Genomic DNA, 19819 nt, shown 5'->3' with positions numbered 1-19819 from the left:
CCAAAGCGGTGTTCCTGAACCAGCATGGTAAACTCCCTTGTTAGGGAATCAGATCATTGGTCCATTTAGCCCAGGGGTCAGCAAACTTTTTCAGCAGGGGGCCAGTCCACTGTCCCTCAGACCTTGTGGGGGGTGGCCTATATTTTTTTGGGGAAATTAAACGAATTCCTATGCCCCACAAATAACCCAGAGATGCATTTTAAATAAAAGGGCACATTCTACTCATGTAATAACATGATTCCTGGACTGTCTGCGGGCCAGATTTAGAAGGCGATAGGGCCGGATCCAGCCCCTGGGCCTTAGTTTGCCTACCCATGGTTTAGCTTAACTTTGGTTTAGCTTAACTTTGGCTACACCAGCTTCCCAGGACACCAGGCAGATCATTCTCAGCCTTGCCTGGTGATGCCAGGGATGATAATGAGGTCTTCTGCATAAAAGCAACTACTCTGCCTCTAAGCTACATCCCTTCCCAGGCATGTGTCCGTTTGGTAGCAAGATTTGGCTTGCCTTTGGAAGCCAAAGGACGTATGCAACTATTTTACATTGAAATATTATTCTGCTGTCTTCTACAAATGACATTTCAGGGCCTTGCATGAAAGTGTGGTGCTCGATCTGACTAGATGTGTGTAGCCATCAAGTGCCTTTGGATACACTGACCTTCTGCATCTACAGCAATCCTTACTTCTCAGCTGGACTTTTGTGATTCTAAATTAAGTTATGATACAGAGGTAGGACCATGCACAAATAACAAAACGGAAAATCTGTAGCTTGTCAACATCAACAGTAGCCTTTCATATGTATATCAATGTAACGACACAGCATCAATGCATTTTTTAAAGGACACAACTCAGACATCATTCAGGCCAGCATAAAATGAAGCAAAAGTGACATAAATTCCAGTCATTTAAGCCATTGTTCTTTTGACAGATATTTTTAGTTAAGCATAAATTGTTATTAGTGAAATAGCTGGATTACATTAATACAGTTAAGACGAATGTTAGGAACTTCCTCCCACCTCCTAATTTTAAAAATACTTGCTCTTCCCCTATGCTTTTGATACAGGGCATTTCAAAATATTTCCCCAGATTTAGTAGGAATATTTCAAAACAATGGGCTTATGAGTTTCAGCTACATTTTGTGTTGTTGTTTTTTTTACAAACTGGAAGTACCAATATTACCAGATCTTCCAAGTTTACTTTACCATTTGAGCTTGTATTCACTTTTCAGAAAATTCCTTGCCACAGTTCCTCCCCACCCCCCAAAAGCAAGTTTTTTAAAATTTGAAGTTGCCAAGATTGAAGATTGGAAGAGGTATTGAAGCTGAATTCTTGGTCAAATGGCCAAGAGAGAAAATAAGCCCTGCCCAAAGGTATTAAACATTAATGAACTAAAGCAAATCAGGTATGTTCACATCAGAGTTCTTACTACTTTCATCAAACAATAAAGACTTTGTTCCCTACTGTACATTTACACTGCCCAGCCTTTTCGTTACCTTATCTTACCATGCCTTACCAAAACAAACAGTATCCTGATAAAGGTACAGTAAAATTTCTCACCTGAATGTAATGCATAGCATTGTGCTTGATGCCCCATGATCCAGATAAGGGCAGGAGCAACAGAAGGCTGCTCTTTGAAGAGATGGAGAAATACTGCATGCAAAATTACATCTTTGAAATAATGCTCACGATACGGGCATTAGGATTGCCCATTGCTTGCATTATGTAGCATAACTTTTTTCTAAAGCGTATCCCATGTGTTAGTGAGAAATGGGGTATCGTTCCTGTGACAATGGCAAGCCTTGCAGTGTTGCTGCATAAGCAAATAGACGACAGGACAACAAAGAGCAAGAACCAGCCAAGGACATCTGTAGAAGTTCCACCACAATGAATAGAAGCTGTCCCACAGTAATGGCTCATGGCTGCCACATGGAGGCCACTTCCAAGTTGTTCCACAGGCCAGCTGTGGTCATGCACAGTGATTACCATGTGAACTAGCTTTTCCCACATAATCACAAATGACTTGAGAAACGTGTCTTGAAGCTATTTCACATACTACTCATCATATGAGCTGGCTCACGGAATATGTAAAGAACTTCCCATGACGTAGCCATGGGCTATCTATACACAGTCCTCTGTCCTGAAGGCGATTTCAGCCATAGATAAGAGCAGCAATGTTCAGTTTTGGTGAGACTTGGTGCATGGTAGAATACAAGACAGAGTGGAAATAGCTGATATTCCTTCACAAAGTGGGGTTGCAGCATACAGCCATAGACCCAATGAATACGAAAAGGCTGGGAATAGATCTCTCATGTGGCACAACATACACCAAGGAAGCAAAGGATTCACTGTAAGCATGATTCTTTTCTCCAACTGTGGAAATTTCACATTTGTTTAGTTAACATGTTATTTTACATTGGCCGTAATAGCCCTGTAAACATCTTGTCAATATTAACAAGATCCACCCAGCTCTGTTGATGCCTCCGATTTAGTTAATCTTTTTCAAACCTACACAATGAGAAAGGGAGAGAGAGAGAAACTCGTCAGTATGATTATTTCAAAATACCGCACATTGATCTGTGGGTCAGAAAAGATAGCACTTCGATGTCACTTTCATGAGCATTTAATTTAGAAGTTTGAAAGAAGCAGGGATTTTAGAGAGAGGCAGTCCCAATAGGCACAAGCCTGCTGGTTAAAAGCACGAAGAAGTCTGTGCTTTTAGTACTTTGTCTCTAAGGACCCTCAGCGAAGTTTACATGGGTCTCCCCTCAAAACCTGGAACCATGACAATCTTTGGAGCTGACACACAATCTCTTAATCCTGAGCCCCTTTTCCTGGGATGAATAGAGTTTTTCTGTTAAAAAATGGCAAAACTACAACTATTATCTATGTGCTGTACCCAAATGATTCCACGGGGGTATATAAAGACACATCAAGAGGGCAGTAGGTATTACCAGGTGTCCTGACGCTCTGAAGCAGGGGGATAAAACTTTCCAGGATACTTCTAATGCGGTGCACTATTAGGGAAATGAAAGACAAATGGTTATATGCAAAGCAAAGAAAACTGGACAAGCTAATAGCTCCACTACAACTCAAACTGTAATATAAACATCAAATGAATGTTGGTATATTTTAAAGTTTATACCTAGGTATAAATACGAAGCAGCTTATTTCGCTGTCTCAAGTGGTACATGCGAAACACTTACCTAGACCGAAATATATTCCAGTTGTTTCTAAGCCTGCGAAGGTCATCAAACCAATACCGAGGGAAACTGTCCAGTCTAAAAATATACATATATATGTTTGTATTACATTATGTTCTGTGTTACCCAAATGAAAGCAGTGCATTCCAGTTTTGATGTACCTTTATATCTGTAATAGCAAACCAACAAGGTTCCAATGGCAAAACAAAGAATGACAAAATGGAAGAATTCATCTGAAATGAGAGAGAAGAGACAGTTCTTAAAGGATATCACAAAATCAAACTTAATGCCCCTATTGGCTGCAATTTGAAATTTTCTTCTACTAGTGAAGGTTGTGTCCTTTTGGAACACATATGTTTCTGGAGGGGGGGTAAGGTGATGATTACTCACATACTTTAGACCAACAGCCAGTACTTTCACTAACTGCACTGTACATATATATAATTTATGTATACTTTCCAGAGGCATCAACTCAAGTGAAGAACTTAAGTCAGCAACCCTCTTAGCCATATACATTATTTAAAATATGGAACTATGCTTTATTCCCACACAGCTAAAAATGCCAAGAATCAGCAATTAAGTTTACTGATTAATTACTAGGAACTTTATATATGGAAGTCCAAGACGTGAAGTCTATGATTATGCAATGTTGTGGAAAAGGCACTCTGTCCTTCAGGTGCTCACATGCAGTATTTATTTACTTATATACTATTTAATGACAAAACGGTCTTTGAAGCTGTTTGCAAGTGTGTAAACCAATTACACAAGTATTAGAATCTAAACATCCATAATTAAACCACCACTACACTGTTTATTCACAATTCTAGGAATGAATTCTAGCATTTCTATCAGGTACCTGCACATGCGAGAACTTCTGGTTCACACCGAGCAGTTTTGCAATTAAGGGCATGTGCATGTTAATGGCTTGAAAACAAAGAGAGGCTTTTCCCCTCATGCATTTCAAGTTGCATTCTAAAGTGCTGTACGTGCTATGACCTGATTTGTTTCTCTGTGCCTGCAACCTTGCTGCCAAGTCCTATTCAACAGAGTTGTGCATGCACAATGGATGTCTGAAACATACACGTCTCAGCTTAACCATGGCTTACATTTTCAAATAGGATGGAAACACATGTCTGAGGGAAAACACATGAAACAGCAGCATTACTCAAGAAACCACAACATACATATGGATTCTGGCTAATGTCACGTGTACTCAGGGGCAGGAGTGCATTGGAGCCAGAGTAAATGGTAATGTGCCCACAGCCTGAGTCTGAGGGTCAGTAAAACTTACCATCTTTTCGTATGCCTGGTAACCACCATCTTGGGTGGTGAGGTGGGTGGCAGGGAACATTTTCATATGCTAGGGGAAATGAAATTATAGTTAAAGTAAAAGTCAATCCCAGGTACACAAACTGAAGCTGAGCCACATCATATTAGCCACTGAATTCTATTCTTTATTATTATTGTTGCTATTTCTCTACTTGGTGCATTGGTCAATGGACCTCAGGGCATTTTACAATACCTAAGGACAAAATAAGACCCATCCAATCCAACACTCTGCTCTCACACTGGCCAGCCAGATGCCTAAGGGAGGCTTGCAAGCACACCTGAGCATAAAAGCAACCTGTGATTCCCAGCAATTCAGTTTCACTGCCTCCAACAGTGGAGGTAGTCATCAAAGGCAGCATTTCTTAAAAGGCTATCCCTGGGAGCAGGGAATAGGATCAACAGTTGCAGGCCCTGTGGCCTGGGGGTCTTCCGCCTGGCCAGTTCTGCCTGTCTCCTGCCCACCCAGCATAGGCACCAACTCCTATGGGCTGAGCCCTCTATATTGTTTAACAGGGGGCTCAGCCTCCACAATATTGAGGGGGGGGGCATAGGAAGCCAAACACCGAGCTGCACCTGTGGTCACAAGCAAGGACTAGTTTGAAAACTGGATCAATATGCTCTGTTTTTTGTTTTTGTTTTGTTTTAGGAAATCCGCCATTGAGTGGCCCAAAATGCTTTAAAATACAAATCTATTTCACAAAATATCTTAGAACACTTTGTAAGTAAAAGCAAACATTCTCCTTCCTTTTAGGTTTTTAAGCAGAGGTTGGATGGTCATCTGTCATGGGTGTTTTTAGTTGAGATTCCTGCATTGCAGGGGGTTGGACCATTCCATGATTGTAAGCTTGTATGATATGGCAGATCATGCAATGTTGAAGCTTTCATAGCCCAGGCAGATAACATGGTACTTGTATGAGACTTAAAAGGCATTAAAAGACTTAAAAGGGGTTATATAGAAAAGAACAACATAATCTGCAATTTATATTTACCAGTTGCAGGTTCCCCGTCTCTGCACACAACTTCTGAAAAATAACACAGATTGATATAAAAGGTGCTTTCAGACTTTCACGATTTTGAGGTGGGATTCAGTCACATAGTGACAAATTCAGGGTGTGCAATTAAAGTTAATCTGGCAATCTTGTGCAACAAGCCTGCCTCTTCCTCCTCCTCCCCACCCAAAAATGGAAATTGTTTTGCTAGAATTAAAGTGATGGGGAAATGCATTGGAAAACATGGGATAATTACTTAATACAGTAGAAGAGAAGAAGAGTTTGGATTTGATATCCCGCTTTATCACTACCCTAAGGAGTCTCAAAGCGGCTGACATTCTCCTTTCCCTTCCTCCCCCACAACAAACACTCTGTGAGGTAAGTGGGGCTGAGAGACTTCAGAGAAGTGTGACTAGCCCAAGGTCACCCAGCAGCTGCATGTGGAGGAGCAGAGAAGCGAACCCGGTTCCCCAGATTATGAGACTACCGCTCTTAACCACTACACCACACTGGCAGTGATGTATAAATCTCCCTGCAAACAAATCAGAGCGAATGTTCAACAAACAGCTGACATTACCTAATCTATCTTTGTGGAAACAAATAAGAATGAATGTTCAATAAATAGGTCATCTGGATGGGACCAAAGCAAACAAGCATCTCCTTTTGCAAAACAAACCAGAAACAAACCGCATTACAATACTAGGAAGTGGATATATATGAAGATTCTTCCTACCTGGCCAAAAATAAACCTCTATGTATTGTAACAGCTCCTTGCCTTGCTCACCATGCTTTTCTGACTGCAACTCATCAACCCAAATAACAGTATTGTTTTATTTATTTTTACTTATTTTATTAAATTTGTATGCCACCCTTCATCCTAAGGTCAGGTGGTTCACAACAATAAAACCCATGCACAGAAGCCGTTGAGTGAAGCTACCACTAGAGGGAGCAATGAAGACTTGTCTTGAAACATCCCAAAGCTAGAAAATTCTAGCTGCTTTGTTCAAGCTTGATATAACCCATTTCTTTCCATGTGGAGCCTTTTGTTTAAGGAAGAATTCATACATTTCGTGGCAGCAAATAGGGTTTACCGATACGTGTGTCTCTCCCAGGAGAGAGAGGCATGTCAATTTGGCCCAGAAGAGAAGCAAGTCCAGAGCCATCTTTAGCATATACAGCACCTTGGTGCAAAGATCCGCCCAGCGCCCCCAAATTTAGTTTTTTTAGGGGGGCTCCCCAAAGTTGTTAAGCTTTTTTTAGGGGGCCTCCCAATATTTAGTGAGCTTTTTCTAGGGAGCCTCTGCGCTTTTTAAAAGGAGGGGCAGATCGGTAATAAATGACAAATAATACCTTCGCTGGAACTAGCACGCAGCACCAAAAACAGCTTTTGTCAGCCAAAGTGCCGAAAAAAATACAGAACAACAACAAAAGCTGTTACAAGCAATCAGTAACAGCCACTGATGCAGCCAGTTGAAAAAGGACCAATCACAATAGACAATCTCCAGCTGACAGGAAAAAACAACACCGTTTCCAGATTAAAGCAGTGAAGCACACACACAGTGGCAAGGGGGGTGGAGAGGTTACAAGGCAGGACTTCGGGGCAGATTTCGGGGCTGTTGCTGCAAGATCATTGAGCCTTGAGCCTAAATTACAAAACTGTACCACTGTAAGTTCTCACACAGCTCTTTGAGGCGGCTTTTTCCATGCCTTCTCCCTGCCCTCTGCCTCACTCATCGTACCTGGTGCTGCAGAGTGGAACAGGGTCCAAACAGGGCGCTGTAAGCGCGCAGGCACCAAGCCCCAGCTCCTCCTCGCTTACCTCCCCGCTAACCCCTCCCTGGACTCTCCGCCAGGCACCCTCCACAGCTTGGCGCCCTGGCTGCCGCGCCACTATGCCCAATGGTAAAGATGTCCCTGGTGAAGTGAACAGCAGCAGCAACATGAAGGAGGAAGCAGTTGGTCCAGAGTGTGGGGTATTACCCAAGGGCCTCTCAAACCTAAAAACTGTGCTGCTCAGGATTTTAGTCGACTTACCTGATTCACCATATGGAACGACTTCTGTGGGTGAATCTAAAATAGTGCACAAATATAGAACAGATAAAAGTATGGTTAAGGTAAAACTTTCCAGCTTATGTTGCTGTCAAAATATAGAAACTCCTGCTATAGTTTGTTTTTGTGGTTTAATTTTTCTTTTTGTGCCCTTTTCAGTTGAAAGGCAGGTTATCATTTCTTTAATAATTTGACACAGCATCTACAAACAAATACTAACATAGTGAAAGGCAACAACAAAACTTGACAAGGCATTACAAAGTCCTGTGCATTTATTGTTACTGATTTACTGAATTCATATCCCACCCGTTCTCTCTCTCAAAAAAAACCCAGGGCGGAAATAGATGAAATACTGTAGATGGGTCTACAGCTGATGCCAAAAGTTCCTCAGGGGCAGCCATATCTCAGAGGGGGCATTCTGCAGGTTTTGTGCAGAATGAGTGGGTGAGAGAAAGGTTTGCGAAGGTCCACCCTGTTTCAGCTCAGCACTAGTCTGAACTTGGCTGCTGGGTTTATCTGAATATTGATTTCAAGTGCTAGCTCCCAAGTGAAGATCTGTTCTCCCTGCACACAGACAAAGCATCATACAATCTTTTGGAGTTACCTTGTGATGGACTCTCTGTTCTAAGCTCCTCAGAAGAACTTTCACCCTCACTTTCTTTTTGAGGTTTTAATTTCTTGCCTCGTTTTGGTTTCCCACCTGTTCAAAGTATATGAGGAAAAACATCGAAGATTTTCTTGATGTACTACTGATGGTAAAGCCATCAGTATTATTTACATGTATTATTTACATGTCTAAACATGTATTAGATTATTTACATATCTATTCATGTATTATTTACATATCTAAACAGAGTTAGCCTTACATACTGTAGTAGTAGTAATAATAATAATAATTTGTTTATTTGTTTGTTTGTTTATACATATGCCGCCCATCTGGCTGGGTTTCCCTAGCCAATCTGGGCAGCTCCTAACAAAATAATAATAATAATAATAATAATAATAATAATAATAATAATAATAAAGTGATAAAACATCAAACATTAAAAACTTCCCTAAACAGGGCTGCCTTCAGGTGTCTTCTAAAAGTCAGATAGTTGTTTATTTCCTTGACATCTGATGGGAGGACATTCCACAGTGCGGGTGCCACTACCGAGAAGGCCCTCGGTGTTAGTACTGACAGCCATAGCTACCCATTTTAAAATGAGTGTTCAGTATAAGCAGATAGTGTTTTTATTGTACATTGCCTTGAGACAATTCTATAGAAGGTGAATACTAATAATTAGAATAAGAATAATCTAATCAGAGAGTAATTTCCATAAAAATAAAATTTACCTTAATCAGGAAAGGCTAAATTACACAGTGGTACTGTTAAAACTGAAAGAGAGATCTCACCAATTCACATATCCCATTCCAAGCCCAAAATCAGGATGTGAACATGCAGACTTTGGTATCCAACTATTTTATGCATTTGACTCAAAATATTACAGAAGAATAAGCTGAAACAAAACACATGGATGTCTGCCTTCTGAAAAATGTCGCTTTAGTACAGCCAAGCACACAAAAATATATTATACTTGGTTGCCCAGTTGTCTTTTAAGCCAATAATGTGCCCCCAGGCTTAGTCTCCCCATCTTTTCATTACCTTGTTTTCCTCCTGTATGAACTAAATCAGCAGAATTTGAGTTACTCATTGTTGTGTCTGTTTAAAAGAGATGGAGAAAGAGATTGTAAATCTGGTTAAGTCCTTCAGATCTTTCATAATCCATTTCAAATCTGTACAGGCAGAAAGTGTTAACAACCGTTAAAAAATAAGGTGGGGAAAGCAAATAAGAAAACCTGAGAGTTCCTTGAGAAAGAACTGCTTCACGCATGAGTCATGTGACATGACATTTTATTTACTGCAGTAAGGCTGCAATTCTAAGCATGCTTAACAGGGAGTAAGCCCAGTTAACACATAGTAGGGTTGCCATATTTCAAAAAGTAAAAAATAGGACACCCTGAAAGTTGTTATGGTTTTCCAACTGGCTTGCCTAAAATCCAGGACACAGCACAACCTTTTGGAAACACACACACACACAACCGGTACCAATTCCGCCTTTGAAATCCTGGTAACACATTGAGACATTTATGAGTACCTAAGATTGCACTGAATAATACAAGAGAAACACATGAAGCAGTCACATGACTTGCAATGAGAGCATATTTCTGAGGAACAGGTTTTATTGTCAGCTATAGCAATGTAAAGTCACAAAACAGGATGTTATAGTGGCATTCTGGTCACATGACTTATCCTGGAGCTTTCAGTGGCACTTTTTGCCATCGACCATGGTGTTCATGTACATTATCTATGTTGGGATTTGGGGGCATCATGCTGTGGCATTTCTGTCCCTACCCGACTGATTGGTTTCAGAAGATAATGCTGGATAATGTTTCCTCTTCCCCACGGCTTTAGGGCCAGGAGGTCCCATAGAGCTCTATGCTGCATCTCATGCTACATGCAACTACTCAGAAAGGTTGCTCAGGGATTTGGCATGTGATGCCATCAATATGTGATGCCATCATCAGGTGAGGTAGAAGAAGTGCTGAAGAACCTGCAATGAGCTGAAGACTACTCAGAAACTTCATTTCAACATATGGTAGCCACCAGAAAATTAGCCAAAACCAACTGGTCAGAACACTTCACCGGTATTAAAATAGCTTCACTCCCTTCCAGTTTGTTTCTGGGGACAATTGGGGATACTGATTTTGGCCTTTTAAGCCCTATAGAGCTTGGAACCAGGGTATCTGAAGAACTGCTTATTCCTTTATAAATCTGCCCACGAGTTGAGATAATTCTCAGATGCTCTGTTCCAGCTCCCCCCACTCCCAGAAATGGTGCAGGTAGTGACTAAAGTTAGGGCTTCTTTTTGTGATCATGGTCAGGTTTCAGAATGATATCCCTAATCTGCTAGCATTTAGGCACCAGCTAAATAAAACATTTTGCTCTCGTGCTTTTAATAGGTGGGGATCCTATGGGATTTCAGATGCTGTTGCGCTACAACTTCCCTCATCCCTGTCTTCTGGTCAGTAGGCTGATGGGAGTTGGAGTCCAACAATTGACCCCCCTCCCCCAATTTAATTAATTATGAACTTCCTCTTCCTTCACTATTTTTACTTTTAGTTTTCTAGCATAGCATTGTATGGTTTTCTTTCAATAGTTTATCATGCATTGTTTCAATATTTTACTCTGTTCCATATTTTGCCATTCTTCTTGTTATCTGCCTTGAATATTTATTCTGAATGATGGAGACAGAAATGTTTTCAGCAGACAAACAAATGGCTAGAGGCTGGTTCCCTATTGTCAGTCCTTAGAATCGGAGCGGCAGTGACTTTAGAAGCGGTCAACAAGCAGGGTAACAACACAAATCATCAAAACCATGTAATGACGACAAGCTTACAAACTGTCCTCAAATGTAATGTACCATTTCAGTGATGCTGGAACCACCTCGAAATTCACATCATTCAGTTTGTTCAGATAATTTTGGGGTTATTTTCCCTCACTGGAACACAGCCTGACTGTTGGCCCTAGAGTGATCAACTGTCTCACATTTGAAGGGATATTTCTTATTCTACAGGACTGTCCTGCATTTCCTTCATTTCTGAGCCTCACAGCTCTTTACTGAAGTAATGAAAATAGACTCCAGACGAGCCTCTTTTTATATATATAAAAAAATAGCTTGATCTGACAAGTGGCCTGCAGTGAAGAAGAGAAGCCAATGAAATGGCTTTATGCTTGGATGAGTTGCTGTGAATTGTGCTGAGCTTCAGAAATGGAATTCATTTTAATCATTATGCTTTTCCTAAGCCACTGGAATCTACTTGCTCGTTTCCAGCCCAATGAAACAAAAAAGGCCCAAATAGCTGTGAGAACTATATATACCTGCAACATCAGTTCTCTGCACTTGTATTTTATAATATTTCTTGATTTCCACATAGGAATCCTACAGGTTTGAAAGAATGCTGCTATAGGCAACATACCATGAGAAAAGGCGGGGGGGGGGGGGAGAAGCCTGGGTGTGCCTTGGCTTCTCTGATACAAACATTGCTAACAAGACACAATTAAGCTTGAAATGCATGAATAGTAATTATAATATATTTGTCTAACAAATACATCATGAATGAAGTCGATGCACAGCAGATCAAGTGGTTAGGTGATATCAGTTGAAGCAGCATATCAAGTATTGCAATTCCACCGAGAAAGGGACAGGGAATTGCATTATCTTATTTACATGAAAAGTAAGTAGCTCAGTGGTAGAGTCGCAGTTTTACACACAGAAGGTGCCAGTTTCAATCCTTGGAATCTCCAAGAAGGGCTGGAAATGTTCTCTGACTGAAATCCTGGGAAGTCACTACCAGTCAGTGTAGACCAGGCTTCCTCAAACTTGGCCCTCCAGATATTTTCAGCCTACAACTCCCATGATCCCTAGCTAGCAGGACCAGTGGTCAGGGATGATGGGAACTGTAGTCTCAAAACATCTGGAGGGCTGAGTTTGAGGAAGCCTGCTGTAGACAGTACTGATCCAGTGGGACCAATGGTCTGACTCAGAATATGTCAGTTTCCTGTGTGCCTAGTAATTAGTAGTAATATCTAAGCATTATCATTAATTAAGTTAGCGATAATAGCTTAATTAAAAATAGTTTGAAGTTTAATAATAGTTAATTTAGGCTTATAGCTCTTATAGAAGTAGAGAGTGAAAAATAATCTCTGCCTACACTGCATTATTTTAAAAACAGAACTCCAGAAAGCGGACACCGCTTATCATTGAAGCAACATATGTATTGCTAAACTTTCATAGCCAAAAGCCTATTTCATCAAAGGCACAAAGTGGACAATAAAAAAACATATATTTTTTTGGCTCAACGTTGTATTGAATTATATTAAAGGCCCAGACCAGCCTCTGCCAACCTGGTGCTCTCCAGATATTGTTGCCTACAAATCCCATCAGGCTGTGCTGGCTGGGGCTGATGGGAGTTGTAGTCCAACACCATCTGGAAGGCTCCAGGTTGGTAAAGTCTGACTTAGAACATTTTGAATAATTTCTTTCTACATTTCTCTTTGTTCAAACTTCTGGTGCCTTATCAACTTGATAGTAGGCAGATTCAGACTTTCTTTTTTACTGGCTTTTGACTATGGATTGGGAATCAAATGGTCACAGACTGAAGAGGTCCAGTGCATTAAGGTTTCTGTGGTTTGTTAGACATGGTAGGCCACAGTTTCTTCAGCAAGTGTTGACTGTGAATCCAACATACAACTGCTTCACACAACATACTGTTATTCAATCCCCACTCTATGGTGCCCGAAAAAATGTTATTGTCGGAAACTATTTATCTGAATCCAATCAATGAGCCTTAAATTCCACACATGGAAGTAAAATAACAGCCATGTGCTTATAGTAAAATCACTACCAAAAGAAAACAACATAGGCATAGAAAAAAAAAATCAACTAACCTGTGATGTTACTATGTATAATTGTCTCTTTGGTCACTCTAAGTAAGTGCTATTCGGTTGGTCTTGCTATTTCAGAGATGAACTTCCTGAAAGAAAAGAGAGAACTGTGAATGGCCAAGGAATAATTATTTGCTAGAGCAGGGATAACTGGGTGTGTATCTCATGCGGGATGTCACTGTGCATCCTGAGTTGGGTGTGACAAATCATAACTCTGTGTCGAGTAATCTGAGATCAGCTGTTGTAGGCAACCACCTGACTCACAGCAGCTGGTGCAGTTTCAGTTCAGCATGATCTGAGTGGGCAAGACTGTTGTGATTTTGCTATCATTGGGAGCGCAGGGCATGAGAGCAGGGGTGGGGTGGGGGGAGAGAGACTGAAGCTATCTAGCAACTGCTGCTGGCCTGGCTCTGAGTGCTCTCCACTGCCATCCCTGTTGATTTTCAGTGGCAGTCTAAAACTGGCTCATGGGAACCAGCAGTTACAGTGCTTGAGGCTGATTGTATGCAAATAACTGGCTAGGTGTTGCCAGTCACAAGGAAAAGTTGGTAAGTGTCCTTGCCTTTCCAGAAAGCCATTTTCAATGGGAATTGTTTGGGGGAAATGTGTTCTTTTTTCTGGTGCTATGGGCGTGGAGTCACACCACAGTGACGCAGACTCCAAGCAAGAAGACAGACAATGGAAAGTGAACGCTGATAGTGTGGAGGAAGAGGAGAGAAGGAGTGGGCTCAGGCTCTGCAAGATTGGCCACAGTCTGCCAGTGGTCATGGGGCACTGACCATTTTCTTCCTACGGACAGGTCCCCACTGCTATTTAGTGCCCGAGACTCTTGAGGTCTGAGCCTCAGGAGACAAGTCAGCTGACAATATCAGGAGTATCGATTCAAATTTAAGTGAAGAAAATCTCATTACATTACGGAACCACTGAGATAGCAACTCTAGGAACTCCCAGACATTGGATTAGCATTAATGCACACCACTTCATGTACAGCCAGCCAATAATAGCTTTATATCCCTTCTTAGACACAAAAGACCTTAGGAGATATCAAAGGAGGAAACTCAAATGGGGTGGCAGGAGATTGTGGTTTTGTTTGCATCTAGTCTTCCTAACACGCCAAATGTTGAGAACTGGATAAAATGACACATAAGGGCAGCACGTTATTGCATGTCTCTTTTACAGGGAAAGTCTGGGAGGTGCCTAGTTATTAGCTGTTACAATGATACTGAATTTATTTCCTGTTTTCAGTGCCTTAGGAGATGGCATGCAAATATATCTTCTGACTCTATTGCTACCACATATTCATGTCCAGATCATATGGGGAAATTGGGAAGAGTGGTTATCAGAGATGTGCTCCTAAGAGAAAGTATAGTGGGCCATGCTATTTTTCCAGAGAAAGAGGTGCCAGAAGGCACCATGAACACCATCCTCGTTCTCTTAGAATAGCAATGGTGCCTACCTGAGAGGTGCCTTATTATCAGGGCTTTTTCCCAGCCAGAACTTGGAATGGAAAACATTTTAAAAGAAAAACTGTGGTCCACAGCATTCATTTAAAGCACATTTAAAGTGCATGACTTCCTAAAAAAACTCGTGAGGACTGTAGCTTAAGCCTAAGCTTCCACAGGTAGAGTATCCAGAGAAGAGCTATGGATGCAGACCTTAACATCCAGGAGACTGGTTTGTGGGTCCTTTTAGTCCCAGGCCCCAGGCTGTGCATGGCTTTAAATATTATAATCAGCTCTTTGAATTGTGTCCAGAAACATAGAAAGCCAGTAAAGCTGAGGAGGCATGTTTTGACTGGCCATTTCCAGTCACTACTCCTGTAAGGTAAAGGACCCCTGGAAGGTTAAGTCCAGTCAAAGGCAACTAAAGGATGTGGTGCTCATCTTGCTGTCCACAGACAGTCATGTGGTCAGCATGACTAAACCGCTTCTGGTGCAATGAAACACTGTGGTGGAAGCCAGAGTACACAGAAACGCTGTTTACTACTCCTGTGGCTGTATTCTGGCACCAATTGCAGCAGTAGTTTTCCAAAAGACAGGCCCATTTACAACATGGGTTCCATTGAACATTTCTTTTTTAAAATGGTTTGCCTTATTTGGAGTGTCATTTTGACTACCCTCTCCCAAATTGTGAGGGCTAGGGGATGAATTTGGGAGGTTTTTTGGGAGGGGAGCTGGCATTTACCATGTAGTGGCAGCTGCCTCTAATTTTGCTGCTTCCTCCTTTAAGCCAGGAGCAGTGTATCTGTAGCCCAGGCTTCCTCAACTTCGGCCCTCCAGATGTTTTGAGACTACAATTCCCATCATCCCTGACCACTGGTCCTGCTAGCTAGGGATCATGGGAGTTGTAGGCCCAAAAAACATCTGGAGGGCCGAGGTTGAGGAAGCCTGCTGTAGCCTTTCCAATGTTGCTAGACATCAACTCCCAGGGGCAAATAGGAGTCCAACAACTTCCAGAGCAACAGGGGTCATCCATCCTTGTTTTAAACTGTTTAAAAGTTGCTCTCTCTGTTGGTGACTTAAAGAATAGGAGGAGGAGGGATTCTGACTGCTGTAACCATGTGTGCCCTAAGAACGATGCTAGCTCTTCATGCCACAGGTACCACCTGGACTTCCCAGGTAATGGAGAGATCCAACAGTCCTTCCCAATTGCAAACTTGATTTTTAAGGGGAAATACAACACCATCCAGAAGAGGAAACCCCACCTCATTGATCAGCAATACAGGAAGTTGTCTTAGACTATTTGTTCATCTGTCTGGCCTGACTGGGGAACCTGTGCCCCTCGCTGATGTTGATGAACTCCCATCAGCTCCAGCCAACATGGCCAAAGGCAAGGATTCGTGGGAGATGTACTTGAGCAACACACCTCATCCTTTTAACTAGAGATGCTAGGAACTGAGCCTAAGACCTTCTGCCTGTGCTCTGTCACTGAGCTATACTCACTCCCATAAAGTCAGCTAACAACAATACCCGTGCCTAGCCATCTAATAAATTGAGCTTCAGTTTATGAGCCCTAATCCAGTCCCTGGCACCAGACATCTCTTTAGCACATTTACCACTTGAACTGCATTAGATTAAAAGGAGAGAGACAGATGGATGTCTTCATTATACAGAGGATGATGGAGACACACCCCTTTACCCTGGCTTCCAACACCTGAGATGAATATTTTTAGGAGCCACCTTATTTGTTTTAATGTTAGTTGGGATGGGAGCTCTTTGTAATTGGGATTATACACTGAAAATCAATAAAACTTCTTATAATAATGTTGCTTTAATGTTGTAACCCCAATTGGCACCTTAAGATGTAGGGCAGGCAAGAGCTGAAGGAAGAGCAGAGGAAAAGGAAGAAGAGAAGATTTGTAAAAATTCTCAGAGATATCAAGAAATGTTTCATGATAAGTGTGGAATCAGACCGTATGATGTCAGATTCAGAGGTAACTTGGACGAAACGTCTCATCTTTTCCTTTGAAGTACTCATTGAACTGTTGATTTATGGTAAATCTACATTACATATTTAAACTAGCTGAAAGAGGTTTAGTTGTAGGTAGTAGAAATTGTTTGCTAAAGATCACTGCCCTATTTCTCCCAGAACTACAATTCCCTTAGTCTCTTGCTTGAGAGCATTTAGCATTAAACAGATTTAAAGTTCAGTTAAATGTGAACTGCTATCTTATAGTGGTTGTGAACTATCCATTAATTAGAAACCAGAACAGATGGATGTGAAACCTTTCTTAACCACACAATGAGAAATCATATTTCATATATAACACAAAAATCACCAGCCAAGTAAAGTTTACTACATACAGCCAGACAGTAAAATTCTAAAACTTTGATCAGGTTAGACAGAACACCAAACAAATCACTTACCAGCAAAATATTCTTGGTTTCAAGCAGTGTGTTCTCAGCTAACCACAGCAAAATTAACACTTTGCTGAAATAGTAACAAAGAAGGAACAAAATTCATGGAAGACAACACCTCTCTGTATTCTCAGGAACAAGACTTTCTAGTTAGTTTAGCTACGCTCCTCCCTTCTGCTACAAAACATCCTATAAGGTTTGATTGTTACTCATTGAGTTCATTACAAATTGCAAAAGCTATACGCTAATGGCTCATGCTAATTGTATTTTAAACCTAAAGGTTTCATAATGTGTTGACACATTGCAACAACCCATTCCTGCTTGCATTCAGAGTGATCTTGCACAAGAAAATGTGACTTCCTCCAAAAAATTGTACTCAGAAGCTAAAGGCCACATCTGAGACATTTTTAAATGAATTGAACTGGAGTTTAGGGGTTTGTACCAGGCTAATTCTGATCCTTCTGTTGTCTGGAAATGCAGACACTAGAATATATTTCCCATCTGTCTGAAATCAATCTCAGATCAGATATTTATATAATTGTTTAAAAGTTTGTTTGAGAATGCTTTTCTTTGCAGCTGGTAAAGAAGATTGTATTTAGAGTACAACCTGTTCTCCTCCTGAAGCCATGAGGAAGTTGGGAGCCTTTTGAAGCTGCATTTCATGTCAGGCAACATTAATAAGAGTCCTTCCTTGTCTCTCTCTCAGGATCAGCAGAATATTCAGGACCAGGGCCAGCCTGAGACATTTTGGCACCTAAGGAGAGCCACAAAACGACACACCTACACACCCTGCCAGGGAAGAAGGGGTGAGATCTACATTGGGATCTGCTGCCCCTGTGGATCTTGCTGCCTGAGGCAGTTGCCTCATCTTGCCTCATAGGTGAGCCAGCCCAGGACAATTTGATGTCAGAATTGGGTACTGCATTCTAGTCCAGCATATTGCTCCATGCTGAGTCTGATTCTCTGTGACAAACACAATTACTTCAAAGGCTTCAGTGTTTACAACATTCCGTGGTTTGCAACTTCAAAACAGCAGGTAGCAACTCTGGCCAATTATCTATCATGTGTGTCAAGTTTATGCAACATGCCCTTAATTGGGAGACGCCTTTCAACAAAATAGGCAGGGTTACAGATAGCAGATTATCACATGGGTATTTATCCACAACTTTGGGGGATTTTGCTCCATATCGGTATTTACTTGCAAAATTTCTCCCCTGCCCTCCCTCCAAAAGGAACCCAGGCTGGATCTAGACACATCAAAGAAGCGTTTCAGTTTCAGTTAAACACGGTGTGTACTTTGTATGAGAAATCGGGTTGGCAAAAATAAAACTCCACAGTGCCATCTGGTATCACCGTGTTATAATGCATATATACCACATATAAAGTGCTTTTTCTTTGCCAGTGTAGCTGAGTTCCCAGTCAAATTACAGGGAATTTGTCCATTTTACTTTCTTTGCCTAAAATATTTATAAACCACCTTTCATTGTACAATCAATATTTAGAACAGATAAAACCACTGATATCCAGGAATACCAATAGAGCTGCTCCAAAAAATCCTCATGAATACTTGTATCTTCATCAACTGGTGGGAAACCATCACCACAAGTGCCCACCATATCTCTAGGGCAGTCTTTGCCAGACTGATGCCCCCCAGAAGCTTGGAGCTACAACACCCATTAGGACACCAGGTTGGCAAAGGCTGCCCTACCTTTTGACCTCTGTTCATTTCTAGGGTCCTATAGTGTGCTTAGCACTTGATTTGCACTCTTTTGGCACATGACTAGAGTGGGCGTGTTTTGCTTATCTCACATTGAGACAGGTGGAAGAATCCTGCCTGGTTTTGTATGACAGTGTCAACAGAGGAATAGGCAGATGAGACCTCAAAAACACAGCTACACACATACACACCAAGCATGGGGGCTGGAAGAAGAGGGGATGGGGAGATTGGGGGACATTTGTTATCAGCTACTTACCATTCTGCTTTTCTTTTGATCCTTGGCTTGTAAAACTGAAAAACCTACACAGACCACAGCCTCTTAGACTCAGCTGCTTCTCCCAGAGGCCTGATGTTAGTTAGTAGCTCTCTCTGCTCTTCCTCTTCCTGCCAGCTTCCTCTCTCACTCTTACCTCGCTTCTGCTGCTGCCCATATACGGCTGACATACCATGGGTAAACACTCGGTGGCTTGTAAATACACGGGGTGGCTTGAAGACAGCATAGATACACCTGGAAGAGAAAAATTAAATACTTCGTTTAATGTTAATATTAAATGACCTTTTCAACCTCTCTTTAATATTCAATCATTCCATCACCAAAATACTCTCTGTTTTATTCTGCAAGGTGTTCAGTGCAGCGGTGCAAGCATTCTATACAGGCTTCAACCTTTAGTGATGTGGTTACCAAAAACTCTATGCCTAAGTTTTTAACAGTATATCGTATGAATGCCTGACACATTAAGGAAAACCAGTTGGATAACAAATTTGCATAATTTAGCAGTTCTGTAGTTTGGAAAATTGGAGAATATCTCACCTTTATTTCTTCCATTTTTTCATAGTTTTGTTTTATGTTTTTTTTCTCTTTTTTATGCTATATTTTATATCTTTGCATGAAGTTACTCATTAAAAATACTTTAAAGATAAGAAGGTTATACCGTATTTTCTGTGTATAACACGCCCCGTGCATAAGACCCCTATTTTGGGGGATCTCAAATTAGGAAAATGTGGGGGGGGGGAGATGAGAGTTGTTGAGCCCAGAGTTGTTGAGCTTTTTTTGGGGGGGGGGAATTGCCAACAATCTCTCACCCGCCTGATGACCGCCGCTGCTAATCGCACACCTCACCTAAGTCAATGATCGTCTGCCCAGCCAACAGCACATCCAATTGCTGCATCAGCAGCCAATCGCCAGCAGGC

The 19819-nt window shown here is 41.4% G+C and overlaps 1 protein-coding gene across 3 annotated transcripts; it reads right to left on the bottom strand.

Annotated features, from left to right (window-relative positions):
• Positions 1-894: 894 nt before the first annotated feature.
• TMEM40 (transmembrane protein 40) lies at positions 895-19136 on the bottom strand. Of its 3 annotated transcripts, XM_081848916.1 has the most exons (12): positions 18885-19136; positions 16921-16984; positions 13058-13143; positions 9212-9268; positions 8171-8266; positions 7552-7587; positions 5518-5550; positions 4491-4559; positions 3361-3432; positions 3203-3277; positions 2951-3013; positions 895-2504 (listed from the first exon to the last, which is right to left on the bottom strand). In XM_081848916.1, exons 4-12 carry the CDS (start codon positions 9258-9260, stop codon positions 2485-2487), a joined length of 513 nt encoding a protein of 170 aa, XP_081705042.1. In that variant the 5' UTR covers positions 9261-9268; positions 13058-13143; positions 16921-16984; positions 18885-19136; the 3' UTR covers positions 895-2484. The 3 variants fall into 3 exon arrangements, with proteins under 3 accessions (XP_081705042.1, XP_081705041.1, XP_081705043.1); XM_081848915.1 differs by lacking the exon at positions 18885-19136 and having other exon boundaries at positions 16921-17077; XM_081848917.1 differs by lacking the exons at positions 13058-13143; positions 18885-19136 and having other exon boundaries at positions 16921-17063.
• Between the last annotated feature and the right edge of the window lie 683 nt (positions 19137-19819).

Source organism: Podarcis erhardii, assembly GCF_964252035.2.
Source record: "Podarcis erhardii genome assembly, chromosome: 2".
NCBI lineage: Eukaryota > Metazoa > Chordata > Lepidosauria > Squamata > Lacertidae > Podarcis > Podarcis erhardii.
Note: the sequence above shows the minus strand (reverse complement) of the source record. Positions and strands in the feature narration are given on the sequence as shown.